This window comes from Mobula hypostoma, chromosome 9, assembly GCF_963921235.1.
Source record: "Mobula hypostoma chromosome 9, sMobHyp1.1, whole genome shotgun sequence".
Classification (NCBI taxonomy): domain Eukaryota; kingdom Metazoa; phylum Chordata; class Chondrichthyes; order Myliobatiformes; family Myliobatidae; genus Mobula; species Mobula hypostoma.
This window is the reverse complement of record NC_086105.1, coordinates 31,200,152-31,225,623: the sequence shown is the minus strand read 5'-3', so window position 1 is coordinate 31,225,623 and position 25,472 is coordinate 31,200,152. Positions and strand designations below refer to the sequence as shown.

The 25,472-nt window shown below is 42.4% G+C and overlaps 1 protein-coding gene across 4 annotated transcripts in view; it reads left to right on the top strand.

Annotated features, from left to right (window-relative positions):
• The first annotated feature begins 9,156 nt into the window (after window positions 1–9,156).
• The window catches only part of LOC134351604 (tubby-related protein 3-like), a 100,945-nt gene continuing 84,629 nt past the window's right edge, over window positions 9,157–25,472 (top strand). For all 4 annotated transcript variants that reach the window (XM_063057979.1, XM_063057978.1, XM_063057977.1 and 1 more), the window contains exon 1: window positions 9,157–9,440. In XM_063057979.1, the coding sequence (XP_062914049.1) occupies window positions 9,421–9,440 (20 nt within the window). In that variant the 5' untranslated portion in view covers window positions 9,157–9,420. The remainder of the gene's footprint in view (window positions 9,441–25,472) is intronic.

Below are 25,472 nucleotides of genomic sequence, written 5' to 3'. Positions count from 1 at the left end.
GGTTCCTCCTGTTTATCTAATAATATAGATATATTATGAATCAGCAGCAACAGAGATGAATTTGAGTCGAGTTTTCATAAAATAAACAACTACATTTATTAACCTCTACTCAAATAAACATGGAACAGTAAACGAACAATTAACTTAAACGGATGTTAACAGCAGTATGCTTCTATAGTTATGAAACAGTCGAACTTAAAGAAAATTCTTAACAGTTCTTATTTAAGCACAGTCTTAAGGTGGCAATTTAATAAGTCCAAATGATTCCTGAGATATTCGAGAGGACAGACTTCTCAAACCAGCTTTGGAACAGTCCCCAAAGTAGAGACATCACTGCTGACAGAGCTCCCAGCTGAAATGCCTTATCCAAAGTTATGACGCAGAATACGATTTCTCAAAGCAACTGACCTATTGACAAAGTGATCATCACACAACCCAAACCGTGTCAGGGTTAACAAAATGTGCGTGCCACGTACGGACGGTTCCAGATGTTAGTCACACCTGTAATGCGCAAATGCTGCTGGTTAACCCCAATCCTTTTGGGGTTCATTCGGAGCTGGGGATTCTTCACTCTCACTCTTTCTTCTTCCCTGATGGCGTAACTACCAACAGTGGACTCCCAACAAAACAAATGATGCAACTGTCTGTCTGTATTTTGTTTTACAGCGGTTGGCATCCAGCTTAATGGTGCATTACCACCACCTTCTGCTCCAGAATGTGCACTAGACATACATTCTAAATCCCTTCACCCAATCGCACGCACGCACGCACGCACGCACACACACACACACACACACACACACACACACACACACACACACACACACACCTACACTTCACCCTCCCATCTTTGACCATCCTAGTATCCTATTCCTGTTTATTCGTCATATTCTATAAAAAACCCCTGTACCCCTTAAAAATGCGAAAAATACCCGGACTTGTGCTCTCTCACCCATGCCCAGCAACCCTTTTAATGTGAATTCCTGCATCTCCAACTCCCTTAATTTATTTCTCATCATCTCTCTCTGTATCCCATACTTCCTGCAACACAAAACTACATGTTCTACTGACTCCTCTTCCTGACATTCCTCACACAATCCTGTCTGGTGCTTCCCTATCATTTTCAATGTTTTGTCTAATGCACAATGCCCCAGCCTTAACCTAGTCCACACAATTTCCTCTCTTCTGTTTCCATTACCTACCCTAGTACCTGCAACACTTTTTTATATTTGATATAAATGCCTCCCTTTCCCCTCCCTGTCCCATCTTTCTTGCCACATTTGGTTGACTTTTTCCCAGGTTACACACTTAACCTCTGCTTCACTGATACTAATGTGCATTTCCACATTTTCTTTCTTTAACGCCCTCTTTGCCAATTCATCCACTCTCTCATTCCCCTTCACCCCTACATGTGCTGGAACCCATAGAAATTTTACCTGACCTCCCTGATTTGCAATTCTTGTAGTCGGCAAGATGTACTTTATGAAGTCCTTCAGTTAGTTACAAGAATTGCAAATCAAATGACGCAACAACTGCAGTCTCCCTTTATATACCAGTTAGAACATTCCATCACGTGACATCACATCACCCCACTATCACAAGACAATTACATCACTCCAATGGCATGAGACCATTACATCATTCCAATGGCACGAGACAATTCCATCATATTCACGAGTATACTCACGGGACAGGTAACAATACAATATCTTAAAGTTAAGTATTTCTCTGCCTCATTTGTTATTTAAAGAAAACTCAGACCATCTAATCTTCCCTCAGCTAATAGTTCTTAGTGCTGGCAGCATTGTAAATCTCCCTCTCTTTTTTAAAAAAAAGTCATGCCTTAGGTAATAGAGAAAGCATCCCATATGTTTCTTTTTAAGCAACTAGCTGTCCTGTCCTATTTTTTTTAAAGGATATGTGGACAGACAATACAAAGAACTTCTGTTCCTTAATGACACTCCAAATCTTATCTTGAGTACTATATGTTGCTTGCATTGTGCAGCACTGCATTAAATTCCATTTGACATGTTTTGCCCAACTGACAAAGACTCTCTATATCCACTAGCTTTTCCCTTATGGCCAAATATTGTGTTAAGCCTTATGGAATCGTACAGCTAACAGCCTAGTAACCATTATATTTTGGTTCCTTGACTGAGCCAATTTTCTGGCCTGCCTTGGATGCCATGTTCCTTTGCTTTTTGTGGTTGGTAAGATCCAAGTAGATATACATCACATGAACTGCCCACATCAGGCTTATTATGAGGGGAGAAAAAATGGCAGATGGAGCCTGGTGAGAAGAGTGGGGAAGTAGAGGCAGAGGTTGGAAAGTGATAAGTGGAAATATGCACACATAACTCTGGATTATTAGTGCCAATCCATGCTGTAGCTCCCTGAGTAAAGTGATGAATGGATTTTGCATGTGTGGCTCAGTCAACTGCTGATATAATGTGTTGTGCCACTGAGCAAAGGCTGATCCCTCTCCTGTTTATTGATTTCATTGATAAACAGACTGTGACTTGATCTTCGGTTGTCAGTGTTAGAGAGCTAAAACAATTTGTTGCTGTGACTCTGTAAGCTGGGAAGTGAGTGGGACCAGACTAGACTACTAACGTGACAATTGATTTGCTTCCATTTGGTGCCCCAGCATAGCATATAATTGACAGCTTATGAATATGAAGAAAATAATGAAAAAGTAAAAATTTCATAGAATGTGCATCAGTATATTTTGCTGCAGCACATTACTCATTGTAACCATTATTGAATGGGTGGACTATTAACAGATATTACTACTTGAAGGTACACATTTCAACATAACAACATAGTCTTTATTGATTTTGTACCTCACCTGAAAAATAACCTAAATGACATCTGTTTTCATCTGTTCCCATCATTTACCTCTGCTGCTCTCCAAAGTCATGCAGTTCATGGTCTAGCAACTTGTGAAGTTCTATAAAATTACTTTTTTCAATCCTGTTTTTAATCTTTTGCACTTCATCTTGCATAATTGTTCCCGGACTATCACAAATTTGTTTCTGCTACTCTCTCCCATCTTTATGGTCTTTAAACTCTTTTAGCATTTTTGTGGTAATAAAACCAGATTCTTTCAACTATGTTGTCATATTTGTACATGCTCATTTCAGACAGTTTAAGTGAACTTGTACTGTATCCTCCCCACTTCCACCTATTTCTCCAGTATGCAGCCTAAATCACATATGGTTTTAAATACATGGTCCCAGTAAGGTTTACATATATTAGCTATAGAAACTCAATGTTAATGTCTCTTGCCATAAAACAGTATTTTGTACTTTTTAAAAAGATGAACTGTTTTCACTTAAGCCACATTCTGCAGAAAATGGAAAAACAACTTTATAGACAACAGATGTGATTCATGACAAATAGCCAATTCACCACAGTCAACTACAATAAAGGCAGTTACATAAATCAGTTTACATCTGGAGAATGGAGTTCTATTTTAGGGAATGCAACTCAGCTCGAGGTGGAGGGGCTATCACAAATGACCAGGATAATCCTGAACAAGGAGTGGTATAGCACAAGTTCATTTCACTTATACCAGGTCTAAATTATGAGGAGTGATGTGAGTCATAGTCTTATTGCTTGGAAGCAGGCCTTTTGTCCTAACTTGTCCATATCAACTGTGTAGCCCAATGAGCTGGTACCGTCTGCTGCATTTGTCCAATGGCTCTCTAAACCTCTTCTATCCATGTACTTTATATAGATTGTTTTTAAATGTTGCTAATACAGCTGCCTCAACTTTCATTCCAAATACACACCACTGATCTTAAATTTATGCAGCCCCCTTTATTTTTAATACCTCTTCCGTGGGAAAGGAAGAGGTGTTAAAAACAATGTGCTTTCACCATATTTATGTCTCTCATTATCTCTCTATTAAGTCACCCCTCAATCACCTATGTTCCAGGGAATAAAATCCTAATCCACACAATTTCTCTTTGTAATTCAGGCCCCCAATTCCAGGGAACTTTCTGATAAATATTTCCTGCACTCTTTGTAGTTTACAGCATCTCTCCTATAACAGGGTGACCAAAACTGTTCACAATACTGTAAGAGAGGCCTCACCGATGCTACAATGTAATATTCCAACTCCTGTATTCAATCCACCGACCGATGTGCCAAATGACGACTTCTCCACTACATCCGAGACGCCTTTTTCAGCAAACTAATTGCACCTTAAGCCCTAAAATTCAGTGTATAAGTCCTATCCTGGTATGATCTTCCAAAATGCAATACCTCAAGTACCTATTATATCTTTCTGCCCTCACCTTAAAAATATGCCCATTAGTTCTTGATTCCCCAATCCTGATGAAAAAACTGAGCGCATTCAACCTACCTATGCCCATCATGATTTTATACATGTCTCTAAGATTTATTCTCGGTCTCCTATGCTCCAAGGAATAAAGTCTCAAACTTACTAACCTCTCCTTGGGGACTTAACTCTTTAATACACTTTAGACCTCAAATATCTCCTCCCTGCTAATTCATATGTGGTTCAAGGCATTTTTACTTATTTCCTTCATTTTCTGAGCTCTTATCGTTTTCAATACGGTTAAAGCTGAAGAGGTATATTCATTAAGCTTTGTTGTAGTCAACTGCAGATTTTGGCAGCACTCAATGGACTCGAGGCCTCAGGCCGTGGGGTCACCTGTTTTACAGCCACCGGGAGAGAGGCGTCCGAACTGGTGTGCTCCACTGGGGGCGGCATGGTGCAGCATCTGGCACCTGAACTGGAGTCGGTGCTACCCCCAGCCTCACAGTGTTCACTCGGCAGAAGACAAGTTCTATCGTGGTCAATTGAAAATTTCAATAGACTGAAGGATCTGGATGATGCACATCTACATTTTGCCTGCTTGTATTGTATTGTACTGATATTCTGTATGTGCTTGTTATCTTGTACATGCGAGGACTGGGCCCCAAGCTGCGGTGTCACCAAGGGCTGGGGGGTGGGGGTGGTGGAGGTGGGTGCACTCCACCATGGTTGGTGTGTGGTGCGGCCATCAGGCTGGAGTTGATGCTGCCCCCCCCCCCAGCGCTCACTCAGTGGGAGACGGGCTCTATTGTGGTCGACATTGGATTGATAACACGAGTTTTGAACTCTTATTACATGATTATGATACCATTTGTGCTTGCTATCTTGTGTGTGCTTTGTGCTATATATGACTGTTTTGCACCTTGAACCCAAGTAACGTTGTTTCATTGGGCTGTATTTATGAGTATTCATGTATGGTTGAATGACAATTAAACTTGAATTGAATTGAATTAAAAATCACTCCCATTTCCTTTGGTTTCACACAAAGATGGCCATATTGATCTTTAAAGAGGCCCATATTCTTTTTCTTGCCGCTCATTTACTCATATGCATATAGAATCTATTGGGATTTTGTTCAACTTGATAGCCAGATCCTTCTCATATCCTTTTTTTGCCCTCACTTTGATTTTTATCCCAAGATACCACAGAAAATGATGGAAAACAGACAACATTTGTGAAGATGGGGGGAGGGGGGCAGGAAATAACACTGTGGGCAACTGGTAGGAAAATCCTTAAGTGTTTTATAAATATATTAAGGGCAAGAGATAACCAGGTAAAGTGTAGGATCTATTAGTAGAAATTGTGCATGAAGCTTGTGGAAGTAGTTGTGGTTTCTGAATGGACAATTAACCCAAGTACACTATTTTATATATATATATATTTCTTATTGTAAGTTATACTTTTTTATTATTATGTATAGCAATGTACTGCTGCCACAAAACAACAAATTTCACGATAGATGCCAGTGATATTAAAGCTGATTCTGAGATCTTAAATGAATATTCATCCTATATTCAGTGTGAAGAAGATGATTGTTGGAGAAGTCAGTGAGGAAGGTGCTGAAATCCTGGAACAAAATACCATTATGAAGGTATTTTGTTCTAGATTCATTCTAAATACACTCTCATGTTAAACCTATATCCCCCTTGTTTTAATACAATGTTCAATGTTCCTCATGATCTCTCTATCAAAGGGGTTCCCAAACTGGGTCCACAAACCCCTTGCTTAATGGTATTGGTCCATGGTCACCCCTCAATCTCCTATGTTCCAGGGAACACAGTCCTAATTCACACAAAGCAGGCCTGAGCATAAATTATGCTTCCTTTTCTTTCCTGACTAAATTTAGGACCCCAGGTCATCCAAGGTTCCCTTCCTTTACCGTCTTTGTCCTTACTCCTTACTGGAATGTGCCAATCTTGAACTCCGTTCAGCTGGTCTTTAAACATATGAGGACTTGTCTGACAGCAGATATATACTGGTACCTTTCCATAATATTCAATTTTATCCTTTCTCATACCTATCTTAAAACATAATGAATTGTGGTTACTATTTCCAAAATGTTCACACATTATCAGGTCCGTTACCTATCCTGGCTCACTTACCAAAACTAGATTCAGTATGTTCTTTTCTCTAGCTGGACTCTCCACATACTGTTTCAAGAACCTCTCTTGGTGCATGAAGAAATCCTGCCCCAACAACGCATCTTTCATTGAGGAAGTTCCAATCAATACCCGTGAAGTTAAAATCCCCCCCACTATGACAACCCTGTGGTTTCTACAGTTTCCATAAAATTCAAAACCTTAAAGTTCAAAGTAAAATTTATTATCCGAGTACATACATGTCACCACATACAACCCCGAGATTCTTTTCCTGTGGGTGTACTTGGCAAATCTATAGAACACAACTGTAAACAGAATCAATGAACAACAAATTGTGGAAATACAAATATAATTAGCATTAAATAATGAGTATGAATTAACACGATGAAGAGTCTTTAAAATGAGACCAACGGTTGTGGGAACACCAGAGATAGAATGAGTGTAGTTATCCCTGTTTGTTCAAGAGCCTGATGGTTGAGGGGTAGTAACTGTTCTTGAACCTGGTGGTGCAAGTTCTGAGGCACTTGTACCTTCTACCTGATGGCAGCAGTGAAATGAGCATGGCTTGGGTGGTGAGGATCTTTGATGTAGGATGCTGCACATCAGTACTCCCAAATCTTGGTGGTGATTGGGAGGCTGCTATTATATTCATATCAGGCTAATTCCACCTATCCTATTTCTGACCTCCACTAAAATTAACTCTGAACTCTCTGAATATTGCTGTGCCATTCTTCCTTATCAATAGTGCAATACCTCCACCTCTATTACCCTCCCTTTCAACTCTAAAACAACAAAACCCAGGAATGTTCAGCAATTAATCTTGCCCCTCACACATCCAGGTCCCCATAATGGCAACATCATCATAATTCCATGTACTGATCCAAGGTTTAAGTTGGTTCTCAAATTTAAGTTTATCATAATTTCGACCATATACATGTACACTCTCAAACAAAACTATGTTCCTCCAGACTAAGGTGCACAACACAGTATATACAACTCATAGACAATACTGTACATAAAGTACTATTACCACAACTACGGAAATGTTCACACTCCAGTTCTTATTAACATAGATACACAGTCTTACCAGAGGACATGGGACTTCTGGCCACCTAATAAAAGATAAAACCCGCTAGCTGAATGGCCACTTCAGGGGTGGTATCCTGGAGCCACATTTCCATCAGGATGAATGCATAGAGGTCCTCCCTATCCATAATGCCCCTACCATTGAAATAAATACATTTTAGTCATGTTTATTCCTCTTGCTGTCCCTGCTTTCCTTCTTACTTGTCACACCATCTTTCTTGCCCTCAAGTCCTACATCTATTGCCTTGCTGCTGCTGATTCCCATTCCTCTTGCCACTCTAGTTTAAACCTTCCTGAATAGCACTAGCAAAACTCACTTTAAGGATATTGGTTTCCCTCCAGTTCAGATGCAAACCATCTTGTTTGTACGTATGCCACCTGCCCTGGAAGAGAGCACAGGGATCCATAAATCCGACGCCCTCCTTCCTGCACCATCACATAGTAAACTGCACAACATATCTATTTCTCACCTCACTGGCCTGTGGGACAATAACCCTGAGATTCCACTTACCATTTGAAAATCATTTTGCTGGACCTCACCTCTGCTCTTTCTTATGTTATTGGTACAATATCTCACTGATGCCATCAGGAAGGCTGTGCAGGAGCCTCAGTACTCACACCACCAGGTTCAAAAACAATTATTACCCCTCAACCATCAGGCTCTTGAACCAAAGGGGATAACTTCACTTCATCCATCATTGAGATGTTTCCATAGCCTATGGACTCAATTTTAAGGACTCTTCATCTTTTGTTCTCAATACTTACTGCATATTCAATTATTATTTCATTATTTTTGTATTTGCCCATTTTGTTGGGTTTTTTTGGACACTGGTTGAACACCCAAGTGGGTGCAGTCTTCGTTGATTCTAATATGGATTTATTGTGCATGCCCACAAGAAAATTAAATCTCAGGGTTGTATGGCGATATATATGTACTTTGATAAGAAATTTACCTTAAAGGGAGGGGGTGGGAGGCATTATAAAGGAGGGGAGGTTTAGAGGAGATTTGAGAAAACCTTTTTTTCACCCGGAGGACGATCGAAATTTAGAACACATTGTCTGAGGGACTGGAGGAGCGAAGCACTCTCACAACTTTTAAGAAATATTTACATGACCATTTGAAATGTCATGACGTGGAAGGCGCTCGAAAATGTGATTAGTATAGCTTGGTATTTGATATTTTGGCCGAACACAGTGGGGTAGAGGATTTGTTTCCATGCTCTATGAGTTTAAAATAAGTTACTCTCTAATCTTCCCGTCTCATTTCTATTGGCAGGGTATATAAGACTGAGAGTGAGGGTGGTCTAACTTCTCAAAAAGCGGTTAGAGATTCCAATTCAGTTCTTTCAATGGCGAGAAAGTGCAAACAATCGAGCATTATTTTAGTATTACACCAGTAAGGGGTGAAATCAGTCGACACCTTTTCTATAGATGACGCTCGTCTAGTTTACCAAATAGACCTGCATCTACCCGATTGCCAGACACTCGGCCAGAAGGCTGACAGACTGTCTGCACGTAACAGCCCAGTGGCCGAATACTCCCAACCGCAGCGTGGGCGTGGGCGGGGAACAAAACGATCAGGATACTCGTGGCAGATTGTCAGACAGCGCTGAGGCGCTAGTGATTTCAGGACCTGCGTGGTAACTTTTGGTTACGTTACCAAGAGATTGCTTGAAAACTCCACTTCCACAGGAAAACGGCATGAACCAACAGTAATGGAAAGAGATGACGTGTTGGGTGGGTAGACGGAGGGGGCCAATGGGAATGGTGTTTGTTAGACGGTGCGTTGCTACGGCCGGAGCTGAGTCCCGGAGTGAGTTGGCGTTGAGTGACGGAGTCGGGAGCGGGAGACCGGAGCTGCCGCCAACACCATAGCAACGGCGCCGAAAGATGTCCTATTACAGTGTGAGGTAGGATGAGAAGGGCTGGGGGAACTGTGTAGAGAGAGGAGGTGCATTGTTCAGCAGTGTATTCCAGGCTCTCACTTCTGGTGGGTTGGCACTGGGGTCGGACTTGCCAAATATTTCATCCTGTGTGGGGTCGCGGCACTTTGGGCGAAAAATAATAGTTGAGTTCCTAGGAAGATGTGGACTTTATTGTGCGTGCAATATTTCTGATTGCAGCAAATACACTTACTGAAGCGATGCGGCTTTTAGGGCGAAATTATTTTTGATGGATAAGTGCCATTTGTAATGGGTATGGGTGCAGATGGGATCATTTCCTCTTTCCGTTTATCGTTGTGCTTTCCATTAGTTTTCCAAAACGAAGACTTAGCTGTATTGTCACTTAAATCCATTCATTCGGCTCATTGTGAAAAAAAATCTGTGCATGCAAAATGTAATCGATCTTTACAAAAGTACCCTATCATAGAAACACTTTACACGTGTGTTTTATATATACATAGTAGTCTTTCAAAAGTGTATAATTAATGGCTCTCTTGTAGCTCAGCTGCCGTTCAAAGCAGGGGCATTGCAAATTTGACCTTTTTTTAATGATTGTAATTTGGTCAATCAAATTGTAGAGTTAAGGAAACGGAACTACCTACTAAGTTTTATACTGTTAAAGCATAAACAGCTGCAGAAATCAAGATACAATTTTTTACTCTGTTAGCATTCTCATCGTTATTTTTGTTTAATAGTTCCTGCCTAGTGGTTTTTCAAATTTATCCAGAGTTGATCTTTTTAATTGCATTCAGTAAAGAACAATGATGCTTCTCCTTAAATAACATTTTTGCTTGGCCACTTGCTTGTTGTAATAGCATTTGAATTGGAAAAGTATTTAAACCTTGTTCACGTTATTGTCATGTCATAACCTGGATTATTTAAGATTATGAACCAATAAAATAACTTTCCATATGTGGTGACAGAATTACAGCTGATGTCACAGTGATCATAAAGCTCTGATATCTTGTGAAATCATAAAGAAACTTTTAGGGTAAAAACAAGCACAAGGAAATTAATGCCTTTAATGTGAATGTCCAGTCCTTATATACTTCCATCCCCCACCAGGAAGGTCTCAAAGCTCTACGCTTCTTTTTGGATTCCAGACCTAATCAGTTCCCCTCTACCACCACTCTGCTCCGTCCAGCAGAATTAGTCCTTACTCTTAATAATTTCTCCTTTGGCTCCTCCCACTTCCTCCAAACTAAAGGTGTAGGTATGGGCACCCGTATGGGTCCTAGCTATGCCTGCCTTTTTGTTGGGTTTGTGGAACAATCTATGTTCCGTGCCTATTCTGGTATCTGTCCCCCACTTTTCCTTCACTACATCGACGACTGCATTGGCGCTGCTTCCTGCACGCATGCAGAACTCGTTGACTTTATTAACTTTGCCTCCAACTTTCACCCTGCCCTCAAGTTTACCTGGTCCATTTCCGACACCTCCCTCCCCTTTCTAGATCTTTCTGTCTCTGTCTCTGGAGACAGCTTATCCACTGATGTCTACTATAAGCCTACTGACTCTCACAGCTATCTGGACTATTCCTCTTCTCACCCTGTCTCTTGCAAAAACGCCATCCCCTTCTCGCAATTCCTCCGTCTCCGCCGCATCTGCTCTCAGGATGAGGCTTTTCATTCTAGGACGAGGGAGATGTCTTCCTTTTTTAAAGAAAGGGGCTTCCCTTCCTCCACTATCAACTCTGCTCTTAAACGCATCTCCCCCATTTCACGTACATCTGCTCTCACTCCATCCTCCCGCCACCCCACTAGGAATAGGGTTCCCCTGGTCCTCACCTACCACCCCACCAGCCTTAGGGTTCAACATATTATTCTCCGTAACTTCCGCCACCTCCAACGGGATCCCACCACTAAGCACATCTTTCCCTCCCCCCTGCTCTGCATTCAGGGATCGCTCCCTACACAACTCCCTTGTCCATTCGTCCCCCCCATCCCTCCCCACTGATCTCCCTCCTGGCACTTATCCGTGTAAGCGGAACAAGTGCTACACATGCCCTTACACTTCCTCCCTTACCACCATTCAGGGCCCCAAACAGTCCTTCCAGGTGAGGCATCACTTCACCTGTGAGTCGACTGGGGTGATATACTGCATCCGGTGCTCCCGATGTGGCCTTTTATATATTGGTGAGACCCGACGCAGACTGGGAGACCGCTTTGCTGAACATCTACGCTCTGTCCGCCAGAGAAAGCAGGATCTCCCAGTGGCCACACATTTTAATTCCACATCCCATTCCCATTCTGACATGTCTATCCATGGCCTCCTCTACTGTAAAGATGAAGCCACACTCAGGTTGGAGGAACAACACCTTATATTCCGTATGGGTAGCCTCCAACCTGATGGCATGAACATCGACTTCTCTAACTTCCGCTAAGGCCCCACCTCCCTCTCGTACCCCATCTGTTACTTATCTTTATGCACACATTCTTCCTCTCACTCTCCTTTTTCTCCCTCTGTCCCTCTGAATATACCTCTTGCCCATCCTCTGGGCCCCCCCCCCCTTGTCTTTCTTCCCGGACCTCCTGTCCCATGATCGTCTCGTATCCCCTTTTGCCTATCATCTGTCCAGCTCTTGGCTCTATCCCTCCCCCTCCTGTCTTCTCCTATCATTTTGGATCTCCCCCTCCCCCTCCTACTTTCAAATCCCTTACTCACTCTTCCTTCAGTTAGTCCTGACGAAGGGTCTCGGCCTGAAACGTCGACTGCGCCTCTTCCTACAGATGCTGCCTGGCCTGCTGCGTTCACCAGCAACTTTGATGTGTGTTGCTTGAATTTCCAGCATCTGCAGAATTCCTGTTGTTTTTGTTTTTAATGCCTTTAATTACTAGTTTACAGTATTAAGATACTTTAATTTTACAGTTCTCATCCCTGCTTTCTGGTCTTTCCATTGTCCTACTCTCTCTATATGTATGTAATTTCCAATTTGAAATCAACCCTACAGTTGTGGCATATTGCACATTTCTAATTGCTCCGTTGAAGTTTGAAGGGTCTAAACTTCGGAATTTCCTTCTTGCCTAGGACGTTCCTTAAAATAATCTGTCTTAATATCTTATCTATCTTGATGCCAATGTTTGTAATTGGTCTACTGAGTTACTTGGGATGTTTCTATTTTGTTAAAGCTTTTATTATCTAAGGGAGTTATTGGTCTGCCATGCATTCATTTATTTTGCAGCATTGTTGTTCAAACCTATATGGACCATCAGCTGATTGTTGGCAGTTGTGGATTTCAGAATCACAATCAGGTTTAATATCACTGGCATATGTTGTGAAATTTGTTATGCGGCAGTAGTACATTGCAATACATAATAAAAACTAAATTACTATATATATATTAAATTAAATAAGCAGTACAAAAAGAGAGGAATAAGAAAAGTAGTGAGGCAGTGTTCATGGGTTCAGTGTCCGTTCAGAAATATGGCAGAGGGGAAGAAGCTATTCCTGAATCATTGGGGGTCCTTAAAGGTGCCTTTTTGAGGTATCACTCCTTGAAAATGTGCTGAATGCTGGGGAGGGTAGTACCCATGATGGAGCTGATTGAGTTTACAGCTTTCTGCCGCCTAGTTTAATCCTGTGCAGTGCTTCCTCCCTTTTCCCTTCTCCCCCGCCCCCCCCCCGCCATGCCGCCATACCAGATATTGATACAGCCGGTTAGAATGGCCATCACAGTACATCTGTAGAAATTTGCAAGTCTTTTTGGCGACATACCAAATCTCCTGAAACTCCTAATCAAGTATAACCACTGTTGTACCTTCTTTGTAACTGCATTGATATATTAGGTCCAGGATAGATCCTCAGAGATGTTGACATCCAGGAACTTGAAATTGAAATCTTGATGAGGATCGGTGTGTGTTCTCTCATCTTACCCTTTCTGAAGTTCACAATCAAATCTCTGGTCGTACTTATGTTGAGTTGATATTTAGTTACTGAATAAACAATCTTGCCTAAGATGTTAGTAATCAGTAATGGTAAAATTACTAGATTTTTATAAAAACCTGACTGGCTCACCAATGTTTCACCTGGTATTGCCAAAATATGTCAGCAGATGTACAGTAATGTGGTTAGTTCTTAATTACTATCTGAAACAGCCTTATAGACACGGACTTGTATGAAACCACAAAATCAAAACACAATAGAAAAATCAGACACCAGGTCTGGGTAAGAAAAATGTGTACCCACTGTGGCTGATACTGAAAATCCTCCTCTGAAACACTTACAACTCATGACAAACTAGTCACCGGTCAAGTAACAATCTAATCTAGTCATATTTACAAAATTCTATCTTTTAGTCAATATTCCATTTTTGTACAAAATTCCTGGTTACACCCTGTTACACCAACAGAACAAACCCACTAGAAATGGTGGCAAAGTGCGATGAAGACCACAGAAAGGAGTATTGAAGGTGGTAAGGGTACAGAACGTTCTCAGTGTGTGAGTATTTGCTGTGTATCGTCAAATGTAGTTTAGTAGTACAGTACCACTGCAGACCAAGCTGGTAAAGTCCTGGAATATTGTAGACAGTTAAGGGGTCTCTGTCCAAAGAAAGAGCAGAAGGAGGACAGTGCAAGTCCACTAGATTTATTCTGGGATGGTGATTTCTCAGTAATGAAGATATAAACAGATTATGTTTTTACAGGGCTTTAAAAAATTAGTAATGATGTAATTAAAACACAAAAGCTTGACATGATAGAGCTGGACTTGATATTTCCTTTTATTGGGATGTCTAGAACCAGGAGTCACTATCACAAAATAAGGGTCAGCCATTTAGGATGGAGGTGAATCATTTTTCACGCTATAAAATGGGAAGCTTTGGAATCCCAAGAGGGTTAGAGTCTAAGTAACAGAGTATATTCAAGACCAAAGAGATGTGCCATATTATTAAATACTTCTACAGGTGTAGAGTAGAAATAATTCTGACATCATGGCCTTTAAGGAAACTCCAAAGCACAGGAACTCAACAGCATCTCTGATAGTAGCAATGAGAAGAGGGCACAGAGATTTTACATGTTACCACATTGTATTCCATTTGTCAATTTGTCCCCATTTAACAACCTGCCTGTAGTCCCCTGAAGCCTTTCTTCACAACCCACACTACCACTTGATTTTCTATCATCTGCAAACCTAGATATGTTATACTTGATACCCCCAGCCAAGCCAATGACACAGACCTGAGCACCAGTCCCCGCACCATTCCATTAACCACAGCCTCCCCGGTATAAAATGTCCTATTTATTCCTACTCCTTGTTGACTGTCCATTAACTAATCTTCATCCACACCAGATTCATATTTGTTCTGTGGTACTCTTAAAAGCCGTAATCCTCAATTTGGTAACCCCTGCTCTAGAGAACAAAAGCCATAGTCTATTCCTGAATCATTTTCCACTTGTTGGTAAACTTTTGTTGCTCTCCCACACTTGTTTCCTCATTTGGTATGACATACAGAACTTAACATGATAGTTTAGGTCTTGTCTTACCAAACCCTTGTAATTGTAGCAAGACTTCTTTCACTTTGAAGTGTATGCCTTTTGCATTCAAGACATCATACTACTTACCTTCCGAATTGCTTTATATACTAATTTTTTGTGCTTTTGACCAGAACCTCTGCTCAACCATCACTGCTTTATTATGAAGTGCTGGCAAGCATGTTTTGAAGTGCTTTTGTTTTGGAAAGTTTTCATGAAGTGAATGAATGTAAGCCAAGTTCTTGTTTGCTTTATCAGAGTGTATTCTCTTCAAATGTTCAAGGAGCCTGGATGGTTTCATTGTCTCATTTGGGAAAAGAACTCAACGGACACATTGGCCATTGTTTGGTGCTGGTATAAAGCCATTATTTCAGATATTCTACACCATTCTGTCTACACTTCCTTTTCATTTGGACTGCCTCTGTCATTTTGGTTATGGATTAATGACCACAGTCAATCACCTGTTGTTTAAGCCCATCCTCAAGCATTGTGATCAGTAAAGGGAAAAGTTATGACATCATCATAGTTCAGACAAAACCTGACTCTCTGCCTGAAGGTACATAAAGTGGGGCAGTGATATCTCAGTTGGGCTGTGGGCTTGAGAAATGCCATCAAGGCCATTTAAAAGGGCAGATTCTGAACTTTACCCCATTGAACATCATACCCTAATTTACAGGAATTGCATCACTGCCTGAGTAGACTATGGAAATCGTACTAGCTGATTCACTACAGTAGTGAACGGCAATAATGCGCAGGCTGGGCCTGGAAGTAATACAATTTCTTCATTTCAGATTTCTCATTATATGCCAAATACAGAAGCATGTCATTGATTTTCAACAGTTATAGTGCACTTCAAGCAAAGTCTAAGAGAATGGTGGTTTAGTAAGAGATGAGGTGATTACATGTAATGAATTATGAGGCACTGAGGATCAAATGCTTTTATAATAAGTAATTTCTTAATTTAAGTCTATAATCCTTCAACTGCAACTCTTGCTACCGAGTACCCCCATCCACACCACTCCCTATATCTTTATCGCCCTCTTATAAATTCCCCCCCCCGGGGGTGATATTGCCCACTTTGGGAACCACTGCTCTAACCTGTCCCCTACCTCCTCCCACTTCCCCTCTCTGTCCCCAAACTATGATCTTGATGGAAACTGCAGCTTGGTGCTGCCTGACTCCTTGCCCGTGTATGTGCTGGTGAACGGTATTGCATTTGTTCCTATGGTCTGCCTCTGGATTCCACATGAATTCCAACAACAATGACCAGTCTTGCATTATTCTGGAGAGACACCTATAGCATGCCAGTCCACTTCTAGGTTTGGAATTCCAGAGCTGCAGATAACATAGCAAAGAGAAAGTAAGTAAATTTTAAAAGCAATTTTGGGTAAGTGTTGACTATTTGAATGAGATACAACCATATTGTATCTCATTCCTGGTGACTTCCAGCTAACCCAGCCTGGAATACCTAACACTGAAGTGTCACCCATACACCTGCCACGGGAGATCACTTCAGCTATTCTTAAGTTAGTTTTCATCCCCTCCCCAGGCAGACATGAAATCTGCAGTCAATGAACTAAACTCCTTGGTTAACACCCTTGAAATGGGATACCGTGAAGTTCCTTCATCATTGCCAGTGATTTCAACCAAACCATCTTCTAGAGTATATTACTAGAACACTACCAACATGTCTCCTGTCCTACCAGGGGCCCAATCACCCTTGACTGTTGCTTCACAAGGATCAAAGGTGCCTACCGAGCCACCCCAACCCACATCTAGACTTTGGTAAATCAGTCCAGGCAGTGCTTGCTCTCCCTGCATACAAACAGAAACTGAAATGTGAGGGTCCAGTATATAAATTCATACAGTGTTGATTGAAGAAACTGAGAAATTTTTATGCAACTGCTTTGAGTCAGTGGACTGGTCCATGTTCAAAAACTTAGCAACCAGCTTAGATGAGTATGTTGCCACTGTCATGGAGTTTATCAGCAAATGTGTTTGGAACTATCTACCAAAGAGGGAGCCATGATTGAACTGGGAGATCCATTTCCTACTGAAGTCTAGGATTGCAGCGTTCAAATCAGGTGACCCTGACCTTTACAAGAAGTCAAGGGACAATTTCCATAAAGCTATGAAGGATGCGAAGAGACAACACTAGTCTAAAAGAGAGTCCCTGTCAGTTGTGGCAGAGCTTACATGCTATAATGGGTTACAAAGCAAAGATGGGCAGCACTGTTGACAACCTGATGAGGTTAATGCATTCTATGCATGTTTTGAACTGAAGGGATTGGATTGCTGCCACTCACACCCACATCCTCCAACCCACAATCACCATTGCGGACATAAGATCAGACTTCAGGAGAGTGAACGTCTAGAAAACAACTGGATGGTAAAGCTAGCTGTGTCCTTATCATCTGCGCAGATCAGTTATTTGGAGTATTTGCAGACATTTTTAACCACTCCCTGCTTCAATCTGAGATTCCCACATACTTTAAGAAGACTTGTTACTTGTTACATACACCTGTTAGGGTGCATTCTCCAGTTACCTTATAAGGTAACCGTAGCCTTCAGCCAGGAGCAGATGTCATCAGGTGGTTCCTAACCTTCACCGAGTGTTTTGACCCTTAACCACAATACTCTCCAGTTGGTGGGCCGGCAGTGGTGGCCAAATCACTGCCCCTCTGCTCCTGGCTTCCAGCTCCTGTCCTCTCGCCTACTCCAAATCCAACAAGAAGCTCGTTCTGCCTCTTCCTCCATCCTACGAGCTGCTTGTTTTTTGCTTCTTTCGTCCAGGCCCAGATCTGACAACAACCACCATGCTAATTTGGCTGGGAAACCTCTGCAGCCGATCTCCACAGGGAACAACCATGCCTGCCATCCCTTGTCTTTACACTCCTGCAGGAAGGGCTGGTACTTCAAGGCCTTTCTCTGGTGGGCCTCTTCCCATCCCTCCTCCCACGGCACCTTATCATGGCGCCACCTATACCGTCCTTGAGTTAGAGCTGTTTTACACCCAGACAGTATATGAGCCAGTGTCCCCTTTTGACCACAGAGCTTACGGTTCGGGTCCTCTCTCATCCCCCATATGTACAGATGTAATGATGAAGGAAGAGTGTCATACATGGATCGCAAGAGGAAGGAAGTACGGAAGGGTTCCAGTCTCCATAACTCTGCCCATGAGATCTTGCGCTTAGGCAGATCCCATTTTGTCCAGGCACCCTGGGACCCTTGTTCCACTGCCTTTGAAATCCGCTTCTCTTCCTCACGGATCCGTACTTCTGCCTGTATCATGTCTCGCCTGTTCCTTATGCTTGTGTTTCCCCACTTCTGGAAGTGAACTGAGCCGAGGCCTTGCCACCCGATGCTGGGGTTGCCAATGATATCTCGCAGCTTCAGAGAACACACTGCCGCCTCCACAGCTGTGTTGGCTGCCCACTTACGCCCAGATCTGGTTGTAACGCCTGCTTGCTTTTCCAAGACGTCATTAGAATCTCTCAAGCTAATAAAGCTCTGCATTTCGCCACCTTGAATTCCTCCACAACAGATGACAGGGGAAGCTGCAGTTGTCCAGAACGAATGTAAAGGCCCACTGAAGAGAAGCTTGGGGGAACTCCCAACCATCTCCGCAGGTTCTTGTTGGTTTTCCTCTCGATGCCTTCTACGACAGTCATGGGGAACTCATAAAGTGTGAAGAGCCAGAGAAGCCTGGGCAGAATGCCGTATTCGTACAGCCGGGTCTTGAATTTACCCGGAAGTCCAGATTTGTCAATCTTCTTCAGCCATTCCTGTGTCTGCTCAACAGCATTGGTGACATTGGCCCCATCTGTCAGTGACACATTAAACCACTTCCCGAAGCATTTTATCGGGTTATCTTCGATGGAAGAGATGACCTCGCCCTGAACCTGGAGGCTAAACTTGCTAGTAACTTTGCCCTTTCTGATCACCATGCACCTGGACTTCTTGGCCTTGAAGGACATCCTCGCCCAAGTGGCTACATTACCCAGGGTTTCCAAGGTCCATCTTGCTTGGACATGTGACACAGTTGTTATAGTGATGTCGTCCATGAATCCTCGTAGAGCTGGCTGAACAATGCCTGACTCCAGCGTCGGGCCGCGGGTTACATGTTCTGCTGATAATAGGAGGTTCATTCTCATAATAAGTAGGATGGGGGAGATGGTGCACCCTGTTGGAATCCCCTTCTGGAGGTCCTGCCAACTAGTTGTGAAATGGGCTGTTGTAAATCTGAGTTTGAATCCTCCTAGGTAGCTAGTGATCATGTCTCGAATAGCCACTGGGATGTAGTAGTGGTTGAGTCCTTCTAGGATGAGGTCATGTGGAATAGACCCGTAGGCGAGGTCTAACCAGACAACTGTTAGGTCACCTTTTTTCTGCTTGGCCTCACGGATCAAATGGCTAATCATTGAGGTGTGCTCCAGACACTCCAAAAAGCCTGGAATACCACCTTTCTGGGTGGATGTGTTGATATAGCGGTTCTGCGTCATGTAAGAAGTCAGTCAGCCTTCTTGCGAGCACAGAAAAGAAAATCTTACATTCCACATCCAGGAGAGAAATTGCCCTAAACTGGGCAATTGTGGAAGAAACCTCTTCCTTTGGAATAAAGCATCCCTCTGCCAATTTCCAACTTGATGGAATAGTACCTTTGGCCCAGATCTTTCTCATGACCTTCCACAGCCTCCGAAGAAGCTTTAGGCATTTCTTATACTCCTTATAAGGTATGCTGCTTGGGCCTGGGGCAGCTGATGCTTTAGCTTTCTGGATGATGTCCTGGATTTCCTGCCATGTAGGCTCCTTCACATTCAGCTCAATTGATGGATTTTCCAGTCTACGCACAGCCCGATTGGTTCCTGGTCCCTGACCCCTCCGTGGGTGGCTGTGTGCCTCCCGCAGGAACTCCTCTACCTCTGGCTTCGAGCTGGATAGTATACCAGATTTTTGTTGGCTGAGAAGAGTCCTGGTGAAGCTGAATGGATCTCTCACAAACTGCGCTCACCTCTTCTCTTTCTTCCTTCTTTACTGTCGCAGATGTTCCGCCCTCCGGAGTTTGCACAGCTTTTCCCGCAGCATACTGGTTAAGTCCTTGATACCTTCTTTTTCGGCCGGTGAGCTGGTTCTAAACCTCTTGTTGAGCGTCTTTAGTTCGCCTCTCAAGCGATGAACATCCCTTTCCCTACTGTTTGGTTGCCGCGGTAACTCCAGCTGGCTTTTCCACTCCATTGGGCCAAATCGTTCCTTAGCTAGGTTGTACGCTATGGCTGTGAGTGAGTCGATCTTTCTGTGTACTGGACCTGCTAAGGCAACTTCCAGGATGCCGTCTAGATCATCATCGAACTGCATCCAGGCAATGTTGTCTGACGATCTAGGCCATTTGATCCTGTCTTTCCTTGACGAATGGATTGGGGTAGCCGAAGAGGAACTCACTAGGTCTGTTGTTCGGTGCTGAGGCGACTCAAGTGTGGAGAGATCTTCAGCTCTGTGGGGTGCTTCCTAGCTGGAATTCTCCTTCATCTCACCGACACTAAGTCCGTGCACTGCACTTGGGTCACCATTGATCCACATCTAGACTTGCTCTGGTGCATCTTGAGCCCTCTGATGTTTTTGCAGACTTTCCCGCAGTGACATCTTACCGTGAATTCCTCTCCGGTCAGTGTTGTTTGCTTTAGCTTCCTCGTAGTCGTGTTTCCTGTCCTGGCCGTTGCCGGTATGACCATCCCGTTGAGTCTCTCCTCCTCCTCCCCCCCCCCCGGGAGACTCTGGGGGTATTATTGTGATACCTAAGAAATACAAAAGGTAAAGAAATTTCGTATGTATCATTTGATTCTCATTAATTTTTAGTGAAGCATCATAGAAAGCAAACTATTCGGATTCTGCATGGCTTGGTGTAACAACTGCTCTGCCATGACTGCAAAGAACCGCAGAGAGATGAAGACCTGTTTAGAGATGGGGACATCAGAAAGCAGTATCCCCTCTGTGGATTCTTTCCATACTCCATGCAGCCTCAATAAAGTGTAATCTGAACTGTATGAATGGAATGCAAGGCAGCTTTTCATTTTTTCTAGGTACATATGAGAATAACAAATCAGTTTCAACTCCAACTCCCCTCCATAGACTCTGTCTACACTTCTAGCTGCCTTGGTAAAGTAGCCCAGTATAATCAAAGATCTCAGTGACCTGAACATTCCATGGGGCAAAAAATACAAAAACCTGAACGCATGTACTACCAGGCTCGAGCTCAGCTTCTACCCTGTTGTTATAAGGTTAGTGAATAGTTCTCTGAACTCTTGCCTTCACAATCTACCTGGTTGTACCTGCACTGCACTTTGTGTAGCACTTTATTCTGCACCCTGTAATTATTTTCCTTTGTACTACCTCAATGCATTATTGAAATAAATTGATCTGTATGAATAGTATGCAAACAAGTTTTTCACTGTATCTTGGTAAATGTGACAGATATAAACCACTTTAACCAATTCTGGTGGTTTCTAGATGAATGCATATTTTAGATTTTAAAACTCTTCGGAGCTTTAACAGGAAGTAAAGCTCCCTTCCACCCAGCTTTCCCACTGGCAAAGCATGTCAGGGCGTTCCAGAGACAAGTCCTTGGCTGTATGCTGCTGACTTCAACGTGCAGAGTTTGGCCCTTCACATCTGGGCTATGCATTTCAGGGCAGCAATCCAAATCAAGCGTGATCCAGCTTATTCTCTTACTCCCATGCATTTAGCCATTTATGAATCTGCTTCTTACAACTTTGCTAGAATATTTTTTTAAAAATATTTTGAATAAAATTCTTCTAAGTTATTCTCGACTAGTTTGTATAGTTCTATTATATCACTGATTATTGAAATCAGAGCTGTGGTTTCTCAAATTTGAACACAATCCTGGCAGCATTCCCAACTCGTGTGCTATGCCACATCGGTGATTCTCCAGAAGATGCTGCCAGGACTTGTTTTGTTCCATTTGACAAGCTTTGTATAATTTCTCAGGACTATGAATACACACAATCACTCTTAGCCAATTTTCAACGGGGAATTGCAAAAAATGTTGAATGAAATGCGGTAGTTAAATCCAGTTTAATACTTACTTTATTTGCCTTCCTCTTTTCCACATTGGTCACTGTTTCCTGGTGTGTTTTCATCAGTCACTGTGTTCCTCTTCATTCCCCTTCCCTCTCTTCTTCTCAACATCATTTTGATTGCAAAGTTATTAGGTTTAAGTATAGTTTGGTTTGGTTTCTTCCTCCCCTCCTTTAACCCTTCCAGAAATAGCTGAGATTAAAAAAATACATTCTATTATTCTGTTGTGCTAAAGATAGCATTATCTGATTTGTAACCCAAATAGTCACTGTAATGAATCAAGTGAACAGCTTGTCTTCAATTAGTCACTATATTTTGTCAACAAAATATTTTTTATACCAAACAAACACTAGTTCATGGCAAAGCCATCAGCACGGACTACTTCATACAATGTTTCACATTCTGGATGAAGAGGATTGCTTGGACCTGTTGGTGGGAAAAGAATTCCAACACTAAGGACCGCAAAGAAAGGCCAGATCATTGCAACACTGAGAAAGCACGCCGGCAACATGAGCAGCAGAAGCGGCGGACCTACCTATGGTTTTATGTTGCTTCATGCTGTATACTTGTTGATTGAACACAGTTTGTGTGGTTAGTGCTGCCTGTCCTTTGGGAACTGTTGCTCGATTGTGTGGTGTTTGCCTGAAGGTTTGCTGTTCTGTTTTATTGAAGTGCTCAAAGCCCTGACTTGTGTGGTTTGCAAAGTTCATGAGTGCCAAAAATATTGTCCCGGTTGCTGATATTTGAATTGAATGCTCTTTGTTTGGTTTGGTTGATGTGCTGTGGATACATGAATAGTTTGTTGTCTGTGTTGATTGAACTGAATACCGCTGGTGCATTTTGTGAACATGAGTAGATTAAAGGCTGGGATTACTTCGGTACTTCAATGGCTCTGAAATGGAGGCTGGCAAGACAGAAGTTAACCTTAATACCAAAGCTTTGAATAAAATTGGAAGTCTTCAAAAGGGGCATAAAACAAACCTGGAACAAAATTAAAAGTTGAATAGCATTAAAACAGAGACTGATTTAGCTGCATCAATGGCATCTCAACGATTATTGAAGGACAAATATGCACTGGAAGAGCAAGAGCTACAGAAAAGGAAAGAACAAATCAAGTTGGAGGAAGAAATAGCTACACATGTCGCTAAAGTTAGTGTGCTAAGGGCTTCAAGTGTGTTGAGTGCTAAAAGTGCTGCAACAGGACAGTCCAAAGGCATGAATTCTTACTTTGAAAAGGCATGAAGGAAAACAAACCACCCAATGTCAGTGCTGACTTATTCCTCAAGTGTCTGGCAAACATGAACAAAACCCCCATGAAGTAGTTTAGAGTGTTTATTTGCAGCCTGTGCTAATGATGCACACTGAACCTATCTCAACAGCACAAAATGCTCATAGGGTCTTTCACTTATGCCATGGAAACACTCCTGTTTCAGACGATAGAGATCAAAACAGTATTTTTAATATTATGAGGATGCAAAATGAAATAACAACCTTATTGGCGCTACAACAATGCCTTTCATCGTTGCCTAAAAGGGAGATCTTTGATAGTGATCCATTGCAGTATCATGCATTCGTGAAGGCCTTTGAAAACAGTGTTGAAAGCAAGACCGACAGCCTCGGTGACTGGCTCTGTTTTCTTGAACAGTGTACTAGGGATCACCTGGGACCTTGTTTGAAGTTGCCAGCATGTTGACCCAAAGTAAGAGTATGTCAAGACTAAGGCTTTACTACAGGAACATTTTGATAATGAACAAAAAGTTACATCTGCTTACATGGACAGGGCTCTTTCATTGGTAACCATCAAATCTAAAGATGTAGAAGTCCCTCAAGAAATAGTCTTTTTCTTAGTGGCTGTTGCAGTGCTGTGGAAGAAGTGAAGTACACGTGTGAGCTGGACATGCCTGCCAATATGTTGACTGTTATAAAGAAATTGCCGTATAAACTTAGGGATAGATGGAGAATGGTGGCCTATGAACTGCAAGAAAGGCACAGCCTTGGGGCTACTTTCATTGCCATTGTTAATGTTATTGAACGGCAAGTAAAGATTACAATAGATCCTGTGTTTGGGAATATACAGGAAGCTCCATTACTGGCAATAAGCAAAGTGTGAACAAAACTAAGTCACAACTTCATTCTAGAGCTAAAGGAAGCAGCTTTGCCATCATTTAGCCACTGTGGGAAGTAAAGCTAAACCTGAACTTGGAACTAAAGGAAGGGAAATGATCTCGTCAGCCAAAAGGGTTTGTCTGTTCTGTGGGGGTGGACACACATTGGATTTGTGCCTCAGATGGAGAAAAGGGCTTGTAGCGAGGATTGCCTTCCTAAAGGAAAATGATGAACACCGATTTCTCAAACTTCCAGTAATGCCATCCTCCCCACTCCCTTCACCATCTCCCATCCCTTTGTCCCTCTCACATGTTATCCTTCACCACCCATTGCCTCCCTCTGGTGCTCCATCCCCCCCCCTTTTTTTTTCTTTCTTCCATGTCTTAATGTTTCTTTCACCAATCAACTTCCTAGCTCTTTGCTTCATCTCTCCCCATCCAAGTTTCACCTATTGTTCTCTTCCCATCCCCCCACCACCTTTCAAATCTACTCCTCAGCCTTTTTTCTCCAGTCCTGCCGAAGGGTTTCGGCCCGAAATGTCAACTGTACTTTTTTCCGTAGATGCTCTCTGGTCTGCTGAGTTCCTTCAGCATTTTGTGTGTGTTGCATGATGCCTCCTTTGGCTGTTTGTGTATAGGACGCATCAGCAAAGATTGCAGGAAGCAAGGTATGCAGTTTTAATCATTCCAGCATGTTTCATATCAGCTTAAAGGGAAGGGGAGTAGAATCAGAACAAGCCATGAAAAAATCAGACACAGCAGTGGGCAGTGTTCTGGTATCCCGGGCCTTACAGGAGCTGGCGATCATGATGGTAAACTCCCCATAATTCCAATACAAGTGAAGTCTAAGAAAAGTAATAAGACAGTGGTTACTTACACTTTTTTAGATCAAGAGAGCACAGAAGTTTTTCTACACAGGAAAAAGGACGTGCATTCTCTTACACGGCTTGAGCCAAGAGAAGGTCATGAGTAGCTACATGGTTTCAGGATTGGAAATGGCTTAGAAGGTGAAAACTATTGTAAACTATGTAACATCTATACATAGGAAGGTACAGTATTACTGTCCACAGAGGGAACGTTCCACTGCAGAGGGATCTACAAAGATGGTCTCACCTGAAACATGTCCATTTGCCAGAGATTGATTCAGAAATTGAGCTGTTGATGGGGACAAACGTGCCTAAAGCATTGGAGCCATTACAAGTGATTTGCAGTGTTAATGATGCATTTAGAACAATGTTGGTTTGGACTGTGAATGGACCACTGAAAGGAGATAATTGTGATGGAAGGGACTGTGCACAACTAGAGCTGACAGTTAACAGGATCTCAGTTTTCAA